This window comes from Tympanuchus pallidicinctus, unplaced genomic scaffold, assembly GCF_026119805.1.
Source record: "Tympanuchus pallidicinctus isolate F22 unplaced genomic scaffold, pur_lepc_1.0 scaffold5, whole genome shotgun sequence".
NCBI classification, from domain to species: domain Eukaryota; kingdom Metazoa; phylum Chordata; class Aves; order Galliformes; family Phasianidae; genus Tympanuchus; species Tympanuchus pallidicinctus.
Genome location: NW_026294769.1, coordinates 54,300,023 through 54,325,680, shown reverse-complemented (window position 1 = coordinate 54,325,680; position 25,658 = coordinate 54,300,023). Strand labels below are relative to the sequence as shown.

The following is a 25,658-nucleotide window of genomic DNA, read 5'->3' as shown; positions in this document are numbered from 1 at the left end:
TTAAGGCAGACGCCACAGGTCATGCATCACAATTGACATCAACTTTGGAGCACCCAACCCTGCAACAACACTGGAGTCTGTGTGCACAACTGCTACACAACTAGACCATATCTATACCTATGAAGGCACATTCCCAGGTGCTATAATGCAGTTCCAGTAAACCTTCATATGGGGCTCAAAAGAAACACTATTTCTTCCAGTTAGCATGGTGAGAATTTGTATCAAGACTTACAAAGTTTGGCCACATGAATTCTTGCTCTGAAGGGCTGTTGACCAAAACAAGCTTGTTAAAGAAGCCTCCTGTAGAGCTGCTCATCTGTTCCACTGAAATGGCACTACATTTGTTTCCAGTGATCTGCTTCTCTCTTGGGAACTGCATTCATAACTAACTGACAAACACAGCACATAAATTACCTTTGGTTCATAGAATCTGATTCAGTTTTTACTTTTTTTTTTAATTTAAAAAAAAAAAAAAAAAAAAGGAGCAGCAGTTCTTAGAACAAACTTACAAGGCAGCCAGCTGCCTCTTCCCTGTTTATCAGGTCCCCTGCCCAGCTGAGCCTAGCACACTGCTCTTCCCAGCCCAGGGCATGTCAAGTTTTGCTTCCATCACAGCTTTTTCACTGAAATACAGTTCTGAACAAAGCAGCACTACTACCAGAGTGTTTGTGTCGTTCAGTGCTTACACAGAATTTTGTACGTTCTGTTCTCTCTCTAGAGCAATAAGAAATAAGTAAGTAGCCGGCAGCCAAGAGCATGCTTGGGACATCCAAAACCATGCAATCGCTTAGTGGAGCATTTTAACACAGCCAACAAACCCTGCAAGGAACACCGTGGGTCAGCTTTGGCCCACTGCCCTGGCAGCACTTCTGAATTAGGACTTGCGCACAGCCTATGGCTCCGCTTGGACCTCTGTCAGGTGCCTTCATTCACACCTCATGTCACACACCACACAGAATCCCACCAGGGACTCCATTGGTGCTTGCTCAACACACTCAACCTATGAATGTGCTTAAGTCATGGATTGCATCGGGTCTGTTATGGTTTTGGCTGCTTATTTTTTAATTTATATTGCAAAGTATTGCTTTTAAAATACAAATTCTCTTCATTACTTGCTCTGTTTACTTCCTCCCTCTTACTCATTAGCAACCCCAAAATGCTGTAATACACTGTACACATATGCGCTTATGCTTTAAACCTCTAATCTACTTGGCATCCAATTACCACAAGTAAGAGGTTCTGGAAAATGAACTAGGTGCAAACATAAAATGGAATCCATTTAATCAGAACATCACCATAAGGTGTGGTGTGGGGAGGCTATTGCATATGTTTAACACTTGAGACCCAGCTCATATCTGTCTCAACACAAATTTTATCGTAGTCCCACCAACTTTTATTTAAAGGTCAGCCACTGCAAGAATCTAAAAAGAGCCAAGTAAGGTGGACAAATCAAGAGCTATTTAGTTTTATGCAAGCAAAACACTTTCTTCAGCAGCACGTACCACAGTGACAGCAGTAAGCATACATCAGGGCATCATCCCCATGGGCAACTCGTGGTAGGGCTGGAGCTGGTTGCCCACCTCACTACTGTTGTTAAAATTGAGATGGTAATGCTTCACTGAATAGCCACGTCTTGCTGGTTCAAGTGTCTACCTTACTTGGAATTCATTTCCTTACATCATAGCTGTGAAGCAGTCAACACTCCTACACCCATCAGAAATCTCTCATGGAACCAAGTACTCCCAAAGAACTTTCCTTTACTACGAAAAGGAAGTCTTGCTACATCTGCATTCTACATGCACAGTGGTACACCAACAGAAATTGTTTGGAAGAAGAGTGTAGACAGAGCTGTGAGCAAGTAAGGAACTTTTAATTGGGGAGGATTAAGAATCACTTTGGTGAACATTATCAATTTTTTATTTTGAAATGCATCCTAATGAATGAAGAGCTTTATTTCCTTGATGCTCAGCACCTGTACAGGACTGACTTCAAAGTATTTCCTCTCTTCACAGAGAAGACACCTAGACTTGTGCTCCTAGTCTGGAGCACAAACCTTATGAGGAGCGGCTCAGGGAGCCGGGATTGTTCAGTCTGCAGAAGAGGAGGCTCAGGGCAGACTTCATAGCACTTTACAACTTCCTGAAGGGAGGTTGTGGTGCAAAAGGGCCTGGCCTCTTCTCCCAGGCAAATAGTAGGACCCGAGGAAATGGCAAGAAGTTATACCAGTTATACCAGAGGAGATTTAGGTTGGATATTAGGAGAAACTTTTTCTCTCAAAGGGTGGTCAGGCACTGGAATGGCTGCCCAGGGAGGTGGTGGAGTCGCCGTCCCTGGCAGTGTTCAAGAGGCACCTGGATGAGGAGCTACAAGATGTGGTTTAGTGCTTGTGGCACGATAGGAATGGGAGGGTGGTTGGACTGGATGATCTTGCAGGTCGTTTCCAACCTTGCAATTCTGTGACTTCTACCATGCCCATACCACATTTATTTTCATAGTTCAGTGTTCATTCCTCTAAAAATAAAAGTAGTAGAGAAACAGATTAACATTACCTGTTATCAAAACAACTAACAAGTTAGTTATCTTTGTCGTGTTTTTGTTCTATAAGACAAACTTCTGTGTTCCCCTTTATAACCAGGATGCATCTCCAAAGCAACAGCATTTATAAGGTCTCTGATGACTGCAACACAACCTTGACTCAAGTCAATGGCATTTCATAGAATCATAGAATGGTTTAAGTTGGCAGGACAGAGACACACTCCACCAGATCAGGTTGTTCAAATCCCCATCCAACCTGGTCTTGAACACTTTCAGGAACGTGCCAGTCAGAACTTGAGGCAAGTGCCTGTGCCTCACCACCCTCATTCTTTCCAATGTCCTCTTCAAATCCATCCTCTTCTAGTCCAAAGTCATCATCCCTTGTCCTGTTACCACGAGTTTGCTCAAAAATCAATCAAGAGCAGAAGCATCTTGTTTTTTTTTTCTTCTCCTACCCTTCCCCCCAACGGAAATCAAGAAATTCTCTTCCTCTTGAAGCAGGCAAGGAAGAGTTTGCTACTAACATGACCGAATTTCTGTAATGCTTCTGGAATACTCAGTAGCAGACAGTCTTGATTCCAGCGTTCCAGTTCTGGCGGCAGTAACTAGTAACAATGATGCAATAGTGGAAAAGCAAATAGTACTGTTTGTGGGGAAAGAGGGAAGGAGAAACACACAACAGTGATACAGGCTACAAAACTGTTCTTTTTCTGATGCAAATTCAAAACAGTCATTTTTCGCAAAAGCTTGAAGCTATTTATTTTCATCCAACGGATACCAGCAAAGCTGCAGCCTGTTCATATACAAATAGCTTTTTGCATTCCATCAGGAGAACATTCGGTTAAGTTCCTCCATAAGTTAAATGGACTCAAGGTCAACATTTACTTTGCCAAAACCAAGGTCCCTGTGCCCAGTCTGTCCTCCAGGCACCTTTCCCACCAGTGCAGAAGGAAGTGGCTGAGCAGTCCCAGCACACGATGGGAAGGCACCAAGCAGAGCACAGCATCCCCCACTGCCCTCTTCACCCACACGCACTGCGTGCTGGAAGCAGCTCTCACAATTTACTGTGTTGCATGAATGCCTGCTAGCTACGGGATGAATTATGCATCTGGGATAGCACCAGTTTCTATTTTCACCGTGCTGAGACGGTCATGTGCAGCTTAAAAACTGAACTCTATTTTCTTCCAAGCAAGAGACTCAAAATAAGTTTGATGCCTAAGGGTGGGAAAGTGGCTCAGGCTATAAAACAAGAACCTTTTCACTTTGTTACTGTAGATCCTAATTTAATGTAACCAGGGCAATGGGCAGCCAATTTTAAGCAGGTGGTTTGGTTTAAATATTAACTCTCACAGCACATAAGGCTTTATTCAAAGGGTAAGTTCAGCTGCACAGTGACAGTTTACAAAACAAGTGTAATGCAGTGGAGAGCTGAGTGGTAATTACACTCCTCGGAGTTACTTTTAATCCTCAAAGTTTCATATGCTGTGGTTTCCTATAAGAAAAATAAAACCTCACACATAGGACTGAAAAGGAAATTAATACAGTATCTAGTGTTCTTTAATCAGAATTGTCAAGAAGTAATGGCTTTTTAAATGGCAAAAGCTAATAACTAAATCTGGCTCCATGATCTATACAGAGTAAGCCGATGCATGGAAATCCCTAAACAGCTGGGCACTAGAAAACTTTAGCTTTGAAGAAGTGAAGTCCCTAACTTCCAACTGCAGCAAACCACCACATAACACATCAAGAAAAATCCACTGAACCACCACTTCTTTTTAAAGGACACAGCAGCACATCCCAGGCTGTTGTGAAAGGCCAGTCTGCTAGATGTGTTCGATCAGGCACAAGCAGTTAGATTTTGCAGTCTCTTCTCAGGATAGTTTGTTACCTTCTCAGTTCTTTCTTAACAGACAAAACAGCACCATTCTGAACAACTCTTGTGAATTCCCCCTTGTCCTGCATTTTTTCCCCCATGCAGAAATGGGAGTTTCACCCTTCCCATCAAGCAACCATAATGCATGTGATTGAATTATTGTCTTCCTGCCCTGTACAAAATCCTGCCCACTCCACTCCAGAAGCAACCGACACACATTCATATGGCTCATGCTGTCCTGGAAAACGGTATCTATGGTACTTCCAGACTCATTATCCACTGCATACTGATGCTGAATCAGTCCCAGAGAGTTTTATTTTAGTACTGCCTTCCTCCTTCCCTCTAATTCTGAAAATGCATCTGTCAATTCTGGATGCTTAAGCTTCAGAGGTGAGTATATTGACATTTAAAAGCAGACTTTAAAGAGTAAAAATGTATCCAGAGACTGAGCTCTGTAACATGCATAATATCTATCTGAATTCCAACGAAGAAATCACAGCGCTGCTTGAATAGATGCCCTGCTTCAACCCTCCCTGCAAAGCAAAAGAATTCACATCTCTAAGAGGATTGGTCCTGGAGAACGACTCCCTTTCTGAGCACTGGGAGGGTGCAAGATCCCCATATCTCCATCCAGCCACAGTGACAAGCAGTGAAAGGAGGAAATTCCAACCTCAGGCAAAAAGCAGCAGGTGGGAATGATGTTGCTCAATGCAAAAGTGCAGGGACAGGAGAAATGCCATCCTAACTGGAGCTGCCTCCTGGAGACCCTCACTTATCAGGCATTAATGACTGATATTTAGCAGCCAGTAAATATTTAGTAGGTGAACATCAACCAAGTTTTAACAGCATTTATACAATATTACTTAATTTTAATCATGTAAGTAGGAGCATTATAACAATATACACCATGATGCACAACCTTAAACTTCATTGAAAGCTCTGAATCACTGATTGCCAAAGATAAAACACAGATACTTTATTAGAAGTATACACGAGTGTAACAAGGCAGTAACTTATGTGCCAGTCAGACCTAGGAATTTCTTACGCTGAGCTGAAGTATCGACAGCCTTATCTGTGTAATTTTACATCAGTTCAGATACCTGAAGTGGTGTTACAGCCTTTTCCACACCTTCTCCCACGAAGGCAGTCCACTGCCAAGCAGCTGCAGCAGCAGGGCCACCTCTGCTCCCTGCAGGGCCACAAACCCTTCTTGGAGTGACATTACTCAGCCATGAGCAGTCACTGGGTGATTTTCAGCATGTGAGGTCAAGCCGCGGTTCTCTTCTTTGCCCATCTCTCAGTCTGACTGTCCTGGTGCCCTCCATATCCACAGGGAGTAATTCTGCTGGTACTGATCCCATCTCCTCTACCAAATTTTCAGCAAAGGAATATTTTTTAGCAGTTCGGGACAGATCCCTCTACACTGGAAATACAAATGCACAAATAAATTCTGCCAGCAACAGTTTCAGTTCAGAAGTCACAAATGCAAGGAAGTCAGTGCTCAGCTCTCTTTTCCTCCATAGAAAGGGCCAAGAAACCACCACCAGAATTTCAGGCCACTTTGCTCCCACTTATGTTAATTATACTGGAAATCCAGAGAATTTACAGCAGAGCCATCCAGGCCTTTGTCACAGAACTAGAAAGTCTTCCTAAATTCATCAAATGTGGGGGGAAAAAAAAAAGTTACAAACATACCTGATGCAAGACCTGTGGTGTTTCAGAGACTGCATGCAATTACAGACACACTAAGGAGGGTACAGTGGGACAGGTCCATAGACATTTTCAAGGTCAGGCTCCTTACCAAAATACATATTTACTTGTTTAGCCATGATGCTGCCAAAAAAGTCACACTGTTCTTTCTGAAAGCATCACCCATTTCACAAGTTTTCCTAAAATAAAACTTCTACTTTTGCGAATACCTTGCCGAACAACAAACACAAGCATCAAATACACAAGAAAACAAACTAGGACTCACAAACTGCCTGTTTCTTAATCATGGGGTTCTTATCCCAACATCAGAAAAAACAAATCCTGCTCTGCTTGGCATGCCAACATATTATTTTAAATAAGTAGGAAAGCTGAATGAAAGTTCCCTTCATCTCCCAAACCTCAAGAGAAAATGAAGGAGTTATTTCCAGAGCACGTACCCAATGACTGCCCAGCAAAGCCTATTCATTTTGGTCAGGCTTCACAAGTCCCACACCTAATGAACACACTGCCTTCAGACTCCTCTTCAACTGCCAGCATGAGAGGATTAAAAATACATATGGAAAGAGAAAAAAAATAAATTAGAGATTCTTACATGAACGCCTCTGCCTTTCATTTCCACAGTGTTTGTTCCTGCTCCCTTCGAAGAAGCTGTCTCCTCAAGCAAGAGGACAGCCCACGGGATACTTGTAATCAGGGTACCTATTTCTCCAAGCTTTGTAAGAGTAAAAATCATTAGGTACAAAAGCCCTTTGGTAGATGTTCATGCCTCCTAACTACTGAGCAGTTTCTCTGCTTCACCAAGCACCTCTTCCATAGGGCTCTGCACAGCACAGCCTTGGTCCATGCTGGGTGCAACTGAGAGAAGATAAAAGGATAAAGCAGGAGCTCTAAAAAAAACCAAACAGCTGACAGCCAGGAAACCTCGTGCTTCACCTGTACCTTAACTATCATCCAATTTCTCTGCACTGATGGGAGTATCAGCGGTGCTCAGCATGTACTTCCAACTCTGGAAATACTTCACATCACCGATCACAGATGAAGTGAGATGCAGACATGCTTTTCCATTCACTGGCTGCAGAAGGTTCTGTGCCAAGGAAGACGAGGTTTCCAGCCGAGGGGATGTGTAAGGGAGCTCGTGGTGGGGCTGCCATCTCCTGCACAGCCTGGCAGGCCTCAGCCTAACCACCCACCCTCCTCCATTGAGAACAGACCTCTCTTAACGCACCCTGCAAAGCTTCTAATACATTTTATCGCACCTTTGGGAGTTAAGTTTCACAAAGTTGATTTTTTCAGAGCCTTGGCTTTTCCTTCGATGATCTCTCATCCCACTGACTTTACAGACCCAGGCACCCCAGCTAAAAACCCCATCTTCTGATGCTGTTCTGATGGACCCTCTGCAGAGGCCTGGGAAGAGATCCTTTGCCTTGAAGAAAACCCAGCTTATGGAAACTTCACTGGCCATCCCTTCCCCCCATCCTCCAAAATAAAAAAGCCTAGGACTTGTTTTCTCTGAAGAGAAATCTACAACGAGGAGTCTTTGTATCAAAAGATTATTCCTAAAACTTAGGTCACAACCCCACTATAAAGCTCAAAACCAATAATATCCTATGGTCTTTATTTATCTTACTCTATCACATAAAGTTTTTCCCCAAACAAACTTGTCCTTTATTACAGCCCCCAAGCCTGGAAAGGTATTTTTATATTTTCCTGTGGGTAAGACAGCCACAGGCAACATTTTGTTTAAAAATATTCAGCAGGTATTATTAGACAGAAGATATAAATAGAGCCCAGGAAGAACTCTTAGGGCCCGTTCCTCAAACACGCTTCTCCCCAGCAGCGCACTGATGCTATTTCAGGTGGCACCTCCTGCTTTTCACTTCCAAGTTCTGACGAGGTCTGCCAGGTTAAGTAGCCAAAGAAACAGTCATTTAAGGACTAGTATAAATACTTATTTTATATAACACCGTGGTATGCCAAGCAGGGCAGGATTTATATTTTCTGGTGCTTGGAGAACAGCCCTGTGACCAGGAAGTTCTGATATAAACACTTAAGGGCAAGTGTAAATAGGGCACACGTCCACCTGCACTCCCGGTCCAGGGGTAGTGATGCTCAGTTTTCCCCTTTGGTAACCATGGAAAGAGTCTGCCCCTCCCACATTTAATTAGTGAACAGCGCTAAGCGTTCCAACAACTTGTGGAAAGAGTAAGAGTGTAGGGTCTTTATCTCAGGGCTTGGGATATTTTGTTTCAATATAGTGTAGGGAAAGCAGCTGTCACCTTGATTATCGTTCCCTTGTAACCGGACACATCTCACATCTCTAACTAATCCCAGCTCCGGCGTGCTCCCTTCTGCTTGGGTGACGCAGTTACAGATTGCTCCAGCAACCAACTGCTGCTTGTGCACCAGTGTGCCCTGCAGCAACGTTGCAGTCCCACGAGAGCAGCGGATCCAGCAGCTTGCTGCACCTGCTGGCCCATCCTGCCCATGTGAGAGGAGATCTGCAGGGCTTCCAAGAAAGCCCAAAGGGTAGCGATGAGTGCCAAGCTGCAGTGTTTGGCTCGGCACACTCACTTTCCAAAAAGCAGAGCAGATGAGGGATATCTTGCTCAAATCAGCCACGTCTGCTGAAACACTTGTCTCATGCGTGCTGTGCTGTCAGACAGGGCTGAGAGAGCAGAGGTGGATTCCCACCCCACACTGGTATCTCCTTTACAGCTTGGTTGGGATGCTCCAGCTGCTCTGCATCATTCTATCACCCCCATCCCCTGCCTGCTCCCCCTTTTCATCACCACTCACAGCAAAGCCAGCAGAAAGGCTGCTGATGGTGGGCAAACAACCAGAGCAGACCCAGCTTTTCATGTGCCTCGTCTCCAGTTCTTGGATCCCGTGCTTGCAACATGAGACCAGAGAGCTGTGCCAAGACTAGCCATTACCTGGCTGGCTTGGCAGCACTCAAGTAGCAGGGAAGGGGAAAAAATATATTAAAAAATATATAAAAATCAGTCCAATGAGATTGGAAGCTTGAGAGACTGCAGAAAAAGAGCAAAGAACTTAAGGCAAATTACAATTTAGTGCATTACAGTTACTGTGTGCTGCACAGTATTGCTCAGAAATGCCATTAGCACAAGTGAGAAAATCATACTGAACAAAAAGCTGCATTTTTGGTAGGAAACCAGTAGTCTTACAACAACACTGCAGAGATAATGGCATGAGAAAATGAACGAGTGACAGACTAGATGGAATTCAAAAGCCCTCAGTTGAGGTTGCTTTGTTTGTGTTTTATCTTATGATAAAAACAGCCTACAACTACACAGTAATGAGGAACACCTACCTGAACTCTCCCTATCACTGCAATATTGTACATTGCTGAAAAAACAACACTACTTTTTCCTCATTTTCTTTTGAAGATGAAAGCCCATTAAGACATAATGTCATTCCATCTGCTTTGATTTATCCTGAGGAAAGTCGAAGCACTTATGCTATATGCTATAACAGAAAAAAATTACATAGCTCAGTGGACAACGTTTTATAATTTCATTATATATTTCCCTGAGAAGGAGAGCAAATATATTTGTAAGTCACTTCCCATACTTGAAGTGCTGACTGAAACAGGAGTTCAGCACAACTACCAAGTGTACCCTTGCACACAGAGCCTAGCACTGTGCTTCAGGCTTTCCAATTACTCACAAAAAGACTCAGCAAAAACAGGCTTAAAAAAAAAAAAAAAAAAATTAAATGACAACTGCATAGCGTGGTAGAAGGGACCGCCTCTGTTTAATTGAAGGTCATTTCTGCTAAGCTGCATGCTATATTTACCACCTGGCTGGTAATGGCTGCTTTCATTCAAATGCTGTGCAGTAAAATACGTGCACGTGTAGGGTAGAAAGACTTTATCATTAAAACCTTTTGCAATAAATTAGCAGAATGTGGAAGGCTCGCACACTTCCTCAGCAAAATTAGGTCAGGACTCCTTTGAACAGCTCCACTTGAAGGCTGTGCCAGATTCCAGATCAAATACTTTTTAGTGTGTTAGAACCAACGGCTTAAGATATGAACTTCTACACTGATGATAATTATTACTAGCGCTGTGCATTGCTGCCTGCCTCTCCACCTGTGGATAATTATAAATAGCCTACATTTTCCAGTCCCTGACATATGCCACCAGATCTACAGCACTTCCAGAAAACATCCTTTGTAACCAATGGTCACACATTTCAAATATGACAACCATGTAACTCCACATAGATTGAGGAATTATGATTTTCCCCACGCGCACTCTTAATTAAACACTCTCTGCACTTGCACATATAGTAGGTGATTAGTGTCACAATAATGAGTGATGCTGGGAAGTGCCAAGCTAGATCTCCACAAACCCAGCTGCACGCCATCTCCTGCTCTTAAGGGGCTCAGGGCTATCCCCACTTACAGCAGTCTCCAGTAGCCATGTTGGGAGGGCATAGACCAAAGAACTGCCCTGGACACAAAAATTAGGTATAAATATAATTATACTACCCTTCCTTGCTCATCTTTACAGCTCAACACTGAGACTGGTAGTGAATGCATTCAGATACCCGTTCATTTCTTGTAAAATTTTGATTATAAATTAATCTCAAATTAACTGCGAGCCCAAAGACTAAAAGCTTCAAGGAATAAAACAAGAAATATACACCCACAGCAGTAACTTTAGAGTCAGCTACACCTTCTGTGGAGCCCTAACAGTGTAACAAACCTAGTGGTAAGAAAATCTTTAGAAGCTCAGCCTGTTCCTTTTTTTTTTTTTCTTCCTGCTTTTAAATTTCACAGCTTACTGAGCTCACTCTAGCAAGCCCAGCTGTTGGGAGGGTTGTTAAGATACACAGAAACATCCTATTGCTTTCCACTCCGCCCCCGTTAGGTGTCACCATTAATTGCACAGCTGGCACAGCTGCCTGCTCAACCCCTCTAAGGAGGTCTTCCAGTTGTGTGAGCTGCTCTAAGTAACAAGAGAGAGGTTAGCTTTGCCTGTGCATCTACAGAAAGTCGTAGAGAAATCCAAAGAAATCTTCTTGCTATTCCTCTCCTCAGACATTCATCTCTGATCACAAATATGTAAATGCCGTGTGAGCTACCCTGCTTTATAGGAATCATACCAGGTCCAACCACAAGACAGCCACAATCTCCACCATGAAGGATCCTATCTGCTTTTGTTGAAACTGGAAACGTTTATCAGAAGAATTTTTCTCCTCAGTCTTTTGAGGTTCCTCAAGTGAACTACCTTTACATGCTTACATTAGTTATAAACCCTCAGATTTTATGTAAAAAACAGCAAGAAGCATATGGCAAAGAAGTAACACTGAGTGTCCTACCTACGTGTTACAGACAGGCGTGATAGAAACAATATCATGGCAGAATTAATAAATATTCACAAGGCCGGAAGACTTCTCTAACCTACAGCCAAGATACACGGCTCTCAAAAAAGTTTCAGAAAACCTTCACTGCTATTAAGCTGAACTGGTTTTTCATTTATAACAGCTTTTATGCCACCAAGCAGAAGACCAATTAAAGGTATCCGCCAGAAGAGACCTCTATCAGGATAGCAGGTCACTAACTCCCTGTTAAGTGCAAGAGATACGCTCAGGAAAGCAGCATTAGTGAAATCACAAAATCCCAGACCAGCCAAGGGTAGAATAAGCTTTTCAAGGTTTTGAATCACAGTAAGAACAGGAACAAAAAGGAAAAAGGTCATTTCCCCTTTCTAATGCCCTACAGTAACAAAGCAGACAAGGGATGACATTTCCAGCACAGCAATACTATTAACGGTACCCAACGCTCTTGTGTTAGCTGGAGCTCAGAATTTCTCCCTGCTCAGTGAGGCTCAGCACAGTGTCACAGGCCTCCTCACCCCACAGAAACACTATTTAAGACAGAGCTTGAGCCTCAACAAAGGCACAAGGATCCCTCCTTAACAGTGCCAAACACAGCCCTACTCTTTGACTACACATGGCTGCTTGGGCTGAAAGTAAGGGTAAAGTGCTTCCAATATGCAGCAGGAGTGGAAACATTGTCAGTCATCCCCAACCTTAATGTCTATCTCTTCAAGTAACAACTGCACCTGGGCACCCTAAGGAAGTATTTCTATTTAACTAAATAGTGCTATGGTGCCTGTGGGATCTACCTTCCTCACCCTCAAGCCCTGTGCATTCAAATCATTAACCTGCACTGGGTTTTCCAAGTGTTATTCAACACAGATATGGCTATTAGATTATATCAGTATGTCTTTTTAATACACCCTTGTCTCATCACTCCCCCTGCGTCCCTAAGGATGCTCTGTACTGTGCTGTAGAGATAACCACAGCTGCTCCCAGAACAGTATCTCCTGCTTTGCTACAGGATTTTCTCAGCCGCCTGCAATCCATTGCCAAACTCTGGAAACCTCAGCCGTAGTTCCATGCAGCAGATAGATGCAACCAGCAAAGCTTTGCTCAAAAGCTAGGAAAAGATGCTTGCCTGACAAATTCAGCCAACCCAAGCTGCAACACAGATGGACAATTTCAGCTGAGTCAGGAGACCACTGGTGCCACAACAGTCCTAGTGTCATCTCCCAGAAAGGACACCTGTGTATTCACTCTCTTAACACTATTCCTGTTTTTCTTTTAAGGACATTCCATCCCCCCCAACCCCCCCCCCCCCCCATCTCATTTATGCTTCACAAACTTACTCCTGTCCCCTTACCAGGGCTTTGAGGGGAGAGGGAAAGTTTTGCTGCGGAATAAAAATCAAGAGAACCTGTTAGTGCTATGGAGGATCAAGTCATACTTATGGAAGAATATTTGTAACTTACTACAAAATTAAGAAACAAGAGGGAAATAAATAAATATAAAATACATAAAGACCACCTTGTGTTTAAGGCTTTTTTTTTTTCCCCTTGATAAATAAGGTTAGAGAAACTGCTCTTCCCAACCTCATACCAGGACAAAAGAATTCTTAACATTTTGAGGGCAATTTTGTTGTTTGTTTGACACTTTATGTTCTGCATGGCATTTGCTTCCTGACACTTGAAAAACATACTGCCTTCCATAACAGAAGTTACACACACACACACATACCACCACAGCTGTTCCATTCAAAAAGTTGTTCTTCAGAGATGGAAAATAATTGAAGAGAACATGACAGGAAAATTGTAAGAAACCCCATCAATGAGAAGAACTTAGGAGATACAAATGGCACCTTAGTAACTTCATTTATATCTCCAGTATTGTTCTGCCACGAAGAGATTTACGAGTTCCACATGCTGCAAATGCTTTACTCACTAATAATCCCAAAGTATTAGTCTCCTAACACTGTGTGCTGCCCCAGCAGTTCTTGAGAGCTTCTCACCTTCTCACAATGAGACTTACACAAGCCAGTTGCTAACATAGCCAATTCCCCATGCTCTGTTCATGGACACACCTTCTCCCTGCCACACAAAGCCTCACATTAACGCACTTGCACTGCCACCAGTGGCTTGGTCAAGTACCCAGCACCTGTGGGCTCCCTGCAGGAAGGGGGCATAGCCCCACAGCCAGGGGAGGAATGGGATGTTCTGCATTGCAGGACAATTCAGAATCCTGTTCCTCAGCAACATTATCGTATGCAAATCTTTGCTGCAGGAATTATACTCTATTATTATTTATAGGGCTGAGCCATACCTATTTTTATTTATGCAACATCACAAATTTAAATCTGATGGAAGTTTGATTTTTTGCACATCCCAGCAATGGTGCATTTCCATTACTTGGAACTAGCTTCACCCTTCCAGTTTGCTTTCCTTGCAGGTTTTCATTTTACGTTATAAGAACACCATCAATGTCACACCTCCATGACTGTATACTTGGATGTGGAACTGCACTCGAAAGTGATTTGAAAAAGGAAAGGCTTTGTGGAGGAGGCTTTCACCTAGTAATCAGTTTAAGTGATACGCTGATTTTGGGATCTCCACATCCGGAGTGAGGAAGGATAATTAACCCAGCAAACGAAGAAGTATCTGCTGAGATATGGTTTAGTTGCTTAGTGGCAGTGATTGGTAATAGGAGGATGGTTGGACTAGATGATCTTGTAGGTCCTTTCCAGCCTTGTGATTCTATGATTTCCATGCCTGTGACTCCATGATTCTAAGAAGTCTTCTGGACAGCTATTCTCTCCTACAAGATACACCAAACCACTATGAGCCGTCTCACAGAATCACCCGGGTTGGAAGGGACCTCAAGGATCATGTAGTTCCAACCCCCCTGCCTAGCAGGGCCACCAAACGTACACATTCAGATCAGGTTGCCCAGGACCCCGTTCAACCTGGCCTTGAACACGTCCAAGGACGGGGCATCCACAACCTCCCTGGGCAGCCCGTTCCAGGGCCTAACTACTCTTCTTGTGAAGAACTTCCCCCTAACATCCAACCTAAATCTTCCCTCCTTCAACTTGGATCCATGCAGACCCCAATACAAAAAGCAAACAAAACAGCTTTTAAAGCTGAAAGAGATCCAGAGCACGATGTTTGGCAAAGCTGCATCCACCAGCTGTTAGTTCCAGCCAGGGTCACCCACAGGGACACAACTGGGACACAAATGGGGACACAAGGGACACAAATGCAGTTCAGCCTAGAGAAAGAGGAAAGCTTACTTCTACTGAGTTACTGCGGGACATGAACAGGCGTACTGGAGAGGATGTGAGGTGAGGCAGGAGAGATGAAAGGCCTAGTTAGGTTATTAGTTCACTGGCAGCAAGCACATTATGACTTTTCTCTCAAGACATCCTTAGTGTGGAAGCCACTCCAGCCACACACCCAGCTGCCCTCCAAGGAGCCCTGCACCTCCCACACTGCACTGCCTCCTGCAGCTCTGCGAGACCATTCACACTCACACTTCTGAAATACTGTTCAGAAAATAAGGATGGGCTACTTCACACTGCTTTGAAAGGAGACAAGCAACCTCCATCAATGTGGAAGCACCTCCAGAGAAAATTATGCGATATTACATTTAATCAAGCAGGAGCAACACGTCCGACAACATAATATTTAAATCCAGACAACAGCATTCTGGTTGTTAATCACAGGGGTACTTCTGAACATTTTGATTCAGTTCCTGCACATACCAAAGGCTGTTTGACCTTCAGTAGTCCCTTCATCTTACGTTTAATGAGAACATAAACTATGCATTTATCTTCACCCTCACAACTCAATTGCAGAATTTTTATTTGAACTTTCCCAAAAATCTGTTCACTTCTAGAACAAAACAATTTAGCTTAGACAGGAGAATTCTGAGGAAGCTGTTCAGATGTAAACTAAGCACAGTGATTTTAGATGTAGCATCCAGCTCAGACTTCAGCTGAGCACAGCTTTTGCGACATACACAGCCTATCTACAGACTGGGCCAAGTCTTGCAGACTCTTTAACGCCCTATTAATCATTATTTCACTTTAAATGAGCATCCTACTTGAGACATCGTCAAAAATCATTTGTTTAGCATAAGAGTACTTGTTGCAAATGGCTGTTACACACTATTTCTTCTCCTTCTGCAGTCAGTTTTCCAGCACGTAGAGCTACACGTATTTTGTATCTCTGCCCAGATATCTAGTAGGCTTTTGAGAGCATCCCTCAGAGCTGAGCTAATCAAGAAAACAACATACATACGGAGAACTGTCATTACTACAGGGTCAAACACAAATGCAGTTCTTATTCGGGAGATTGCAAATTATATTTCAAATGTGAGCAAGAGAAATCTTGTTCCCAAATCACTGAGTAGTGCCATGTAACCTATGAATAAATTACTAGTCCTGAAGAGATTACAGATAGCAGTTCACTGTCATCATGAACTGCAGATAACCAAACAACAATCCTTTCACAGAACAGCCTAAAGTAAATTTTCTCATGCTTGCTGCAGTGCAAAGTACAGCAACTTGAACGAGGACCAAATTGCTTGCTCATTACTTGTGCATCCTCTCTCAAATGCAGCAACACAGAGGGCATATTTATGCCCTACATTCAAGCAGGGTCTTACACGAGGCCTAGAATAAGCTTTCCATTCTCAAACACAACATTTCTGTTAAAAATCCTGGTCAGTCAGATCTCTTCAGATGACAAAGGAGCACTTTTCCGTAAGTAGACAAGAGTCCTTTGTTCAGCCTCCAAGCCTCACTAAAGCCTGTAATTCTTTGCCATAAGGAAAATGTTTAAACTGGTCAATGGCAAAAGTCAATTTGGTGAGATAATGCAATTAATAAATTCCATCCATATGCCTCGGCTTGACATTTTATAAAGACAACTGGCCACGAAGAGCAGTGCGCAAACAGAGGGCTCTGCAGGCGGCTGGCTGCTCCTCGGGGAGCTCGTCTGCTGCGTGATGGATGAGCTCTTTGCCAAGCCTGGGGCTCCTGGCCCAAATGCAGCCATGTCCCCTGCAAGGACAGCAGGCAGCTCTCCTCCATCCTCCCTGGAAGGATTAGATCATGACAGCATATTTGAGGTGGGGCTTTACACAGCTTGGACCTCTGCTGGCCAGCAGTCAGGCCTTCATCTGGTCATCCTAAGATTGCACTTCAGATTATGACCACATAGACTCAGATCCATCAAAACTTCATATAAACCCCAGGTTTGTGGCTCGTTATCTCCAGCCCACCATCTCTACCCCATTAGCTGCAGCAATTGCCACAAACCTACCACAGAGGTATCACCTGCCTAGGAACCACAACCCCAGCACTCAACTTCAAACTGGGAACTATTTGTCCTGACTTGTCCTTGAAGACGCTCATCTTCTTCCCTGATATGGATCTAGAAAAAAATGCAGAGAAAACATCTCTGCACTTCAGGCCCAAATATTAAGTCAATTCCAATGCAAACCTCGGGGCTAAGATATTAAAAAGAGAAACTACCTCAGTGTTTGATCTCGGGTCAAGAATCATCTGTTCTTTAATTTTTAAAAGATAAGCTAACCTGGGAGGGAAACCTATTCCCAGAAAGGTACTCCTGAGAACATCCAGATAAAGGGAGGCTTCCAGCAGCAAGTTGACTGCAGCACCAGAATGGCAAAACCTGAGGGCAGAGGCAGAAGCCGGAGCCCTCCCAAATTTCCAGCACAGAGGGGCTGCTGCAAGGCCCCCAAAACTGAGCCAGGGCAATGGGAGCAGCAGCCAGCAGTGCAGGCTGGCTCCAGGTGCTGCCAGCCACAGGAAACAAGGAATATCTTCTTCACTTCTGCTGGGAGCAGCAGCCCATATGAGCTAAGGAACAGTGGAAATAAATCAAGACCAAAGAAAAGTTTCCTATCTTTCTTTGGAATTTACTTGGCAATGTAGATTTGAACGCGCTTAGGAGAGATGGTCACAGCATGTAAATCTGAAACACCACCCATCTCTTCAGCAGTTTTCTCTCCTCCTGTAATTACCATCTCCAAAACCTAGCTGCATGTTTCAAAACCAAAACAAATATTCACCCTCTCCAGCATGGTATCCATTTTCCAGATTCCAAAAGCAAAGTAATGATTAAAAACAAATGCAGAAATAATTATAGCACCATGCTTCCAAAATACTAAATATTTCTGAAAAATACACAAAAATATTACCCCAAGTAATTCTTCAATATCAGCGTATATGTCAACAAGCCAGTGCTGAGATGCTTACAGAAGGAACAGACAGACCACAGAGTTGATGTTGGTGCTGCAGCGCTGTATTTTACCAAACCCCCCACACACAGTGCTGCAGAGCTGACATGAAGCAAAGTCCCCTAACTCAAGAAACACCACTACAGAAGAGGAGAGCCACGACTGTTCTCCTATTTGTGAGTGCAGCAGGATTACAGTGCTGCACACAGAAACCCGCTCGCCAGCAAGGCTTCCCCACACCCACCTCGGCTTGCAGAGAGGATCAGAGCACCACACAAGCACTGGAAAACCATTACTCCCACTGGTGAGGAGCAGGAAGAAGCAGAAAGGTTTATCAGCCTCGGCAGAATGGGAACTGACAAGGACAGTGAGATACTTGGCACTGCTCTCTGTTGCTATTAAAATCAGCAAGCGCTGACTCCTGCTATCATCAAGACTGAACCCAACCTCATAAAAGACACACCTGACTCACACTTAGTGAGCTGGCCTTTTCTTTCCAGCAGTTTTACATCGCTCTTATTCCCCCTCCTACAAGGGCACAAGAAAGAACACTTTTTCCACAATTCACCCAAGCCTGGATGAGTCCCAAAGTGCCTCCACGTCTGCTGACGTTACCAGACCCCACTGATACCAAACATATTCCCATGCACAGCAAACAGCCCTGTGAGCCCAGCGCCATTTGCCAGCTCTGATGTGGGCACTTGCCACCTCCCGCAGCCAGGCACAAAAGGAACAGCTGCCTGGCACCCTCCGCATCCTGATGCCATCTCCTCATGTCTGCTCATCCTACCAAGCTGACACTGTACGCCAATGCACATCTGCAGTACAGGAGCCAACATCAAGGCACACAGGTATGCAGCTCCCTACAGCATTTCCAGTACATTTTTAACATGGCTCTAACATGACTCAAACTGACAGGGACCACCCCAGTAAAGAGCAGAGTTTGATGGTTACACAAAGCAAACACAGAACACACTTGTTCAAGAATCAAGCAAAGGAAAAGAACTTAGGAGCTAAAACCATTTGACAGTACTCCAAAAGCTTGCAGGGTTGTTGTAAGCATCTGTATAAAACCCCACTTAGGACCAGGACTGCATTCTGCACAGACAACAGATTTAGCACCCGTCTTTTCTCAGAGACCAGTTTACAAAACTCCTCCTTAAGGGACCACGTAGCCGCCGCCAGAAAGGAAAAAAGGAGGGAGAGAGAAAAGAAAATCCACCTCCCTTTACCTCTCCCATCTGCCCACAACTTTCTGGCAGCACTCAGGGCTCTGCTCAGGGCCGGCAGCACGGCTCTCCCCGCTCCCGCCGCAGGAGCCTGCTCATCCCAAGGCAAAACCATCCAACTTCATACTTAACTAATGACTGTGGCAGTTGCACAGTTACTCCGCCATCAGAGAACTTCAAAACAGTAGCATTCCTATGTGAAACTAAAGCATGTCGTACCTCATCAGCAAGGGGGAACGTGCTTAGCGGGAACGGGAGTCTGTGCTCGACACAACTCGTTCTTAATTAGCCCTTAAGAAAAGCGTTTTGCAATTGTATCCATCGGAATCAGTAACGATGAGGCGCACCGCACAGAGGGCTGCGACGGGGCTTATTTATACAATAGCCAGGCAACTTCAAAAGCGAACCCGAGTCGGTGACATTATTTAGTTCAGTGGAGCAGCTCATTTTAATTGGATTAAGTTGTCACGGTATTTTAATTTCATACTGAAACCTCCATTTATTATTTCCTAATATTTGCCCAAACGCAGCAACGCGTTCTTTTCTCGCTCTCCGAGAAGCGTCGTCCCGAAGCGCCGCCAGCGAAGCCCGAGCCCTTCCCGAGCCGTCCGCACCGCGGGGCGGGAGCGCTGCAGAGGAGCGGCTTTTCGGGAGGTACAAATCCCGGCAACGGAGTTAATTGCATTAAGCAGAGGTCCCCGCTCAGCGGAGACACTTGTGGCTGGGAGAAGCGTAAACAGAGGCATTATCCCCAGCAGCCCGCAGTCAGCCCGGGCGGGGATGGCAGCCGGGATGGGCGCGCACCCCGCGGGGAACCGGGGGTCTCGGGGGCGTCCCGAGCCGCCTAGCCACGGCCAGTTACTCATTTGGCGCCCTCCGCAGCAGCCCGTCGCTCCACGGGAGCAGATCTATCCTGCCGCCGGGGGGACCCGAACCCGCACCTCCTCGGGCAGGGCCGGGGCGTCGAGGTGAACTTGGGGCTGGAGAGGCGCTCCCGCTGCGCCTGCCGGGGAGTATCCTCGGGGGCAGCGCTGCGGACGGAGCCCAGGTGGCCGCCCCCCGACCCGTTCCGTCCCGTTCCCCCGCCCCGCCGCTCTCTCGCTCACTCACCGGCTGCCCGGAGGCGCAGGCCACGAAGCTGAGAGTGAGCGCGAGCCACACGCACCGCATTCTTCCCGCGGAGCCGGCGCGGCGGCCGCCTGTGGCCGGGCACAAAGAAGAAAGCGGGGCCGCGGCGCTCGGCAGCGCCCGGGGGCGCGGGGCAGGGCCGCGGGCGCCCTCCGGCCCGTTCCGCTCCGCTGCTGTCGGCGCTCCGCTCCGCGCTGCCCGGCGGCACAACGCTGCGCGGCGCTGGGACTGCCTGACGGCTGCTGCTGCTGCTGCTGCTGCTGAAGCTGCTACCGCCGCCTCCTTCTCGGCCGCCCGCTTCTCTCCTTCCTTCCCTCCCGCCCTCCGCCCCGAGTGCGCGGTAGCGGCGGCGCGGCTCCCAGTTAAACCCCGCAGAAATTCCTGCAGGATTACAACACAGATTGGCAGCTCCCCCAGCCAGTGGAAGGAGGCGGCGCGTCTCCGCCGCCGGCTCTCGCCCCTCGCAAATTCAAGCAACTTTCCACCTCCTTCCCCCCCTTTCCTCCCCCCCAAAAAAACCTCCGCCCCTCTCTATCTTCCTCTCTCTCGTCCTCCTCCCCAGTGGAAAACATAAGCAGCGAGCGGGGGCTGGCCCCGGGTAGAAGTAGGGACCTGGAAAGCCTCCCTCTGCTGGTTTTGTTGTTGTTGTTGTTTTTTAATTTTGTTTTTGTTGTTTTTTTTTTTTTTTCCAAGGGAATTCTTCCCTCTGCTGCGTGTTCTCAGCCGCCGGATCGTGCCGTGCTGCCTCTCACATCCTCCCCAGCTACCTAGAATGCAGCATCAGGTGTTGGGAAACGAAAAAGATGAGGCTCATGGAGAGCGGGTGCCAAAATGGCAGCTCATGTTGGGGTGCCTGATTTGTTTTCTGCCTCTTTTTTTCAGACTTTTCTCTGGAGACTGGTAACTTTTAGGAATGGGAGAGTGGCTGTGATTTGTGCCTCATTACATGGAGCCAGAAAGAAAACAAATATTGCAGGAATCTACAGCACCAAAAATGCGCACTTCAGAAGCAAAACCAAGAGGTCTTGCTGTGACTGACCCATGGTGTTTATCATGTGGGGAAAATAATAGTATTGCAGAGCTTAGGAGCATCTTTCTGATTCAGGCGCCCATGCCAGCGTGTTTCCACTGCCAAGCGTGTCCATATGTTACATCAGTCACTGGACACAGGAAGGTGAAATATATTGCCTCTTGGTTATGAACTGCCACCCATGATTCAATTCAGAGCTTGCGTTTGTAGCCTGAGTGAGGTGGTCACCATGACTGTAATGATCACTCTTCTTTTAGACAAGCCCATCCCATTCAGAGGACCCCAAAGAAGCAGTAAGCACGGGGATCCCAGTGCAGGTGTTTCTCCATGCCCATTGCCTTGCCTGTATTGGCCTTTGAGTGGTGCTGAGATCCTATCTGCCTCCAGGCCCTGTGGTTGCTTTCCTATCAAAACAGAAGAACAAAACCAAATGTGGTTAATTAAGCACATACAGTCTGTTGCCTTCCCAGCCTCTCCCAGACAAAGGCACCCCACACATGCCTGTGTGATACGGCTGTGTGCTGGGGAGCAGCAGGACTCGTGTCCCCACGGGGCAGGTGGCCATGCCCTGAGTGTTCCCACTGCCAGGAACGTGATACTTCTCAGCAGCACTGGCCGTGCTATTTCCAGACCCACCTCCCAGACATGCCGTGTCATTGATTTTTAGGCTGCATTCACCGCTGAAATCTCAGCAGATTTTCAATGGTCTGCTCCTGGCAGGCGTCATGCACAAACAGGTTGTTTAATAGATTCCTTCTCCTTCAAAAGCCGTTGCAAATATTTAGGGCCAGTTCTGTGTATTCTCTTCTTTGACGGGTGGTTGGATTGCAACCTAACAAACTGAGGAACTGTTGCAGCATGACTTGATGAGAGAAGCTGAAGTACAGGGAAGCAAGGGGAGGAAAACTCAGGTTGGTCCAAGCCTGCAGGACCTCACGGGGTCCTACAGGCACCCTATCTGCAGGGTTGGCAGATGCAGAGAAGCCGCAGCTTGCCCAATGTCAAAGCAGGAACCAGAAATAGCACTCCCTGGGCTGGCAGATTCCTTAATAGCATGAAACCAGAGCATTTGAAACAAGTAACATAAAAGGCAGCATCCTAACGCTTGTCAAACACCAAGGGGTAGGTGATTTACTACAGAAGAGATTTTTTTTAGCTTTCAGACCTTGCAGGCATGTCTTTAATAAATAAACCTAGCTCACCTTTTTTTTTTTCTTTTTTTTTTTTTTTTCCTTGTTACAATCCGTGATTATCAGGGATTTACGTACTCAGTAGACTACATCAAAGACAAAATGTAATCCACGTCAGCTAAAGGAAGGTGTTCCTCAGGCGAAGACAGCAGTGCCAAATGGGCTCTGTATGGACAGCGAGGGTCCATATAGGTGTGCCAATGAAAGACTCAGAGAGGAGGCCTGCAACACCTGCAAAGACCCGCACACAGCCTCGAGTGCAGGGGAATATCCTGTGATGCCATGCACTGTGTTGGGTCCATGTACCGATACTAGAAGGAGCAGGGCTGAAGGCCAGAAGTTGGACAGATAGTTTGGACACATAGAAATGAACATGGGAAGAAAGGAAGGGAAACGGGGAAAGAGAAAGGAAAAAATGGAAGGATAACCCCCCTGTAGCTCACAGGAATAAGAAACAGTTGCATTGAGACCAGTTGTTGCCTCTCCATAGTCTGCAGCCCCACGGAAAATGGCTGTGATAATATAGCTCAAGGGCCATGGCACCTGCTCCTCTTGTCACCCTGTGTCTGTAGAGATAGAGGCAAGTGGGACGCCCAGCATGAAGCTGAAACAAAATGTTTTTAACCCAAAGGAATGATGTAATAAGGACTACAGTGAGAAGGTAGCTAGTGAGATCCCTGTGTTTGTGCAGCCCAAAGCTGAGGGGAGGCCCGATGGCGGCTGCAGCTCCTCACAGGGAGCGGAGGGGCAGCGCTGAGCTCTGCTCCGTGTGACAGCGACAGGGCTGAGGGAACGGCATGGAGCTGCGTCAGGGGAGGGGCGGGTGGCGCTCAGGGACAGGGGCTGCAGCGGAGGGCGGCGGGCACGGAACGGGCTGCACGGGGCAGCGGGCACGGCCCCAGGCCGGAGCTCAGGGAGCGTTTGGGCAGCGCTCAGACACGGGGTTGGAATTTGGGGTGATCCTCTGTGGAGCTGGGAGCTGGACTCAGTGATCCTTGTGGGTCTTTTCCAACTTGGGATGTTCTATGATTAACCAAACGGTAATTTTAATGAAATGTCATCTAATGGAAGGACCTAGCATGAACAATGTGGTTATAAACCACCGAAAAGCCTGAGCTATAACCCAGCTATAATCCATGAAACATGAAAATCTGGCTCAGGGTCTCTTCTAGGGGGAAGTTCATCTCCTGGGTGTGTGGCCTGCCTTCCTGGCTCTGGCCCATGTGCACTGGCTGGTCAGAGCACAGAGCAACTTCACACGAACACAAGTGTTTCTAAGCCCAGCAGTGCTGTGGAGCACAGAAAATGCTTTGCAGGACACTTTTAGTGGGATGTACCCTCGGCTTACTGGCATTTTAGGTAAGAGTTGTGGCTGGAAAGAGGTGGGAGCTGTGCAAAAAGCAGTCTAGAAGAATCTTGGGAAGACCTCAAGCTATGGCTGCCGAGTCATGGATAGGAAGAAGTGTGGTTAACAAGTTCCCAAGCGCTTCCCGAGCCTCCATTTCTACATGACTGTGTCCTCCAGGACGTGCCCCACTACTAGGGGTAAGGTGAGAGAGCTGCCTGTGGAGGAGAGCTCCTCATAGAACAGTTTCTTGTTAAGATTTGCCCAGTAAACAAAGCTTGGCCCAGTGAGGTGAAAACCCCGCACTGTGGTGAGGAGAGGGTGAGGTGATATTGGCTGGAGCCAGCCTGTATGGTATGAATGATTTGTTTCTGGGCTGGGACAGTCTTGGCATCATGTTCAAAGGTCAGAAGAGGTGACAAATGTTCCCAAGTAACTTATTCAAAGTGGGAGCCAAACCTGTGAAAAGGAATAAATGAGACATATAAAACAGAGCGGGTGATGCTGAACCTGTTTGATCCTATGCCCGCAGCAATCTGAAATAAAATTGTTGAAATTCATCAGTGGGACAGGCCAGTGTGAGATTAATACATCCCCAAAATACCAAATTTTATGCTTCTAATTTTACAACAATAAAACCTCCCAACTCTTCTATGAAAATATCTCACCAAATATTTGCAAGTACAGTCATGTTGATTTCCATATTATAACCTGAATTCAGGGATGTGGTAGAGTGGGACTGTTGTTTGTGGGTCCATTTAAAGAGCAGTCTTTTGAATCTCAGGAGAGGTGGCAATAGTTTTGGTAACATGCCATTGAATGTTCTTTTCTGCATCAGCGCTTAACGCTGAAATGTACAAACAGGCAACCTTCTCCAACAGGCTCTTGTTCCAAGGGTACCCCTTCTAAGCATCTTCAAACTGCCTGGGGACATCTTTGTTTCTCTTTGATTCAAAGGCTTTTCTGTTGTGCAGCTTCTGAATCACAGACAGATGCTGGGTATTTATTTCTTATTCTATTTATTTTGGTGAGATACAAAATACAAAATGTGTATGCATGGAACCGGGCCCTCCCCGATAGCATGGTAGGAACTAAGGCCACTGCTGAGTATCCAGCACTTGTTGTGTCTGCTGTGGGTGGGCAGGGGCTGTGTGCAAGGACTGCGTGCTGCGTTTTGTACAAACACTGTAGAAGGTATGAACATGGCCTGCAACTGAGCCATGCAGCAACCAAAAACTTTCAACAAGCCTAACTTTTTTGTTTCATTTTTTGTGCAAAACAAGAGTGTTAAGAACGGAAGAGAATGGTGAAGGCCAGGAGTTCCTTCCCTCCAATAAGAAAATAAAACAAAAGGTAGAAAAATGCTGGCATTCTCATCAGAGCACAAGCAACAATCTTGTAGGAGATGATGAGCAGAGTAGAAGCAAGCCAAGAGCAGCCTTGGTTTGTGTTTATTGTTTTGGGACTAGTGGTAGTGGGTACAAAGAGATGCACAGATGAACACAGGCATTGGGGTTTTGCTGCAGGAAGACCAGCACTGGGAAGGCAAAGGCTTCAGGTGGGGCAGGCAGGATATTATCTCCTTTGTGATGGGGAGGATGTTAACAGGTTTTCTGGAAGATTTACATTCAGGATGTTCTGACACCCCTGTAGAGGGTGACACCCGAACTAGCCATTCATCCTGATTCAAAGGTGACCTGGTCAGGTTTTAATACTTAGATTTGGCTGCACTCCTGGAATATGTCTAAGTCCCTGATGTTCACAGACAGATGCTGTGAATTTTCTGAATTTTCTGTTTAAAAACAGAAAACACGTGCCTCAAGTGCTGGCTGCTATGGAGGAGGGATGCCTACCAAACAACAAGAGCAAAGCAACTGGTACAATGCTGACAGTGAGGGTCTCCGCAAAGTAGGAGTCTCTGACACAAAATGTTAATTTCCTAACCTTGGGTCTGCATGTTCACTGCTGTAAAGACTTCAGTGTCAGTCTGTGCTGGCCTCCTGAAAAGG

The 25,658-nt window shown here is 45.9% G+C and overlaps 1 protein-coding gene and 1 long non-coding RNA gene across 2 annotated transcripts in view; one reads left to right on the top strand and one right to left on the bottom strand.

The window, feature by feature from the left end:
• SDC2 (syndecan 2) overlaps window positions 1–20,402 on the bottom strand; it is a 57,681-nt gene extending 37,279 nt beyond the window's left edge. Inside the window, exon 1 of the mRNA XM_052703321.1 lies at window positions 20,067–20,402. Coding sequence (XP_052559281.1) covers window positions 20,067–20,126 — 60 coding nt within the window. The 5' untranslated portion in view covers window positions 20,127–20,402. The remainder of the gene's footprint in view (window positions 1–20,066) is intronic.
• A 34-nt stretch (window positions 20,403–20,436) lies between these two features.
• LOC128090761 (uncharacterized) lies at window positions 20,437–21,998 on the top strand. Its single transcript, XR_008211086.1, has 3 exons — window positions 20,437–20,688; window positions 20,778–20,868; window positions 20,967–21,998. It is a non-coding gene; the product is annotated as an uncharacterized LOC128090761 (long non-coding RNA).
• Window positions 21,999–25,658: the final 3,660 nt, after the last annotated feature.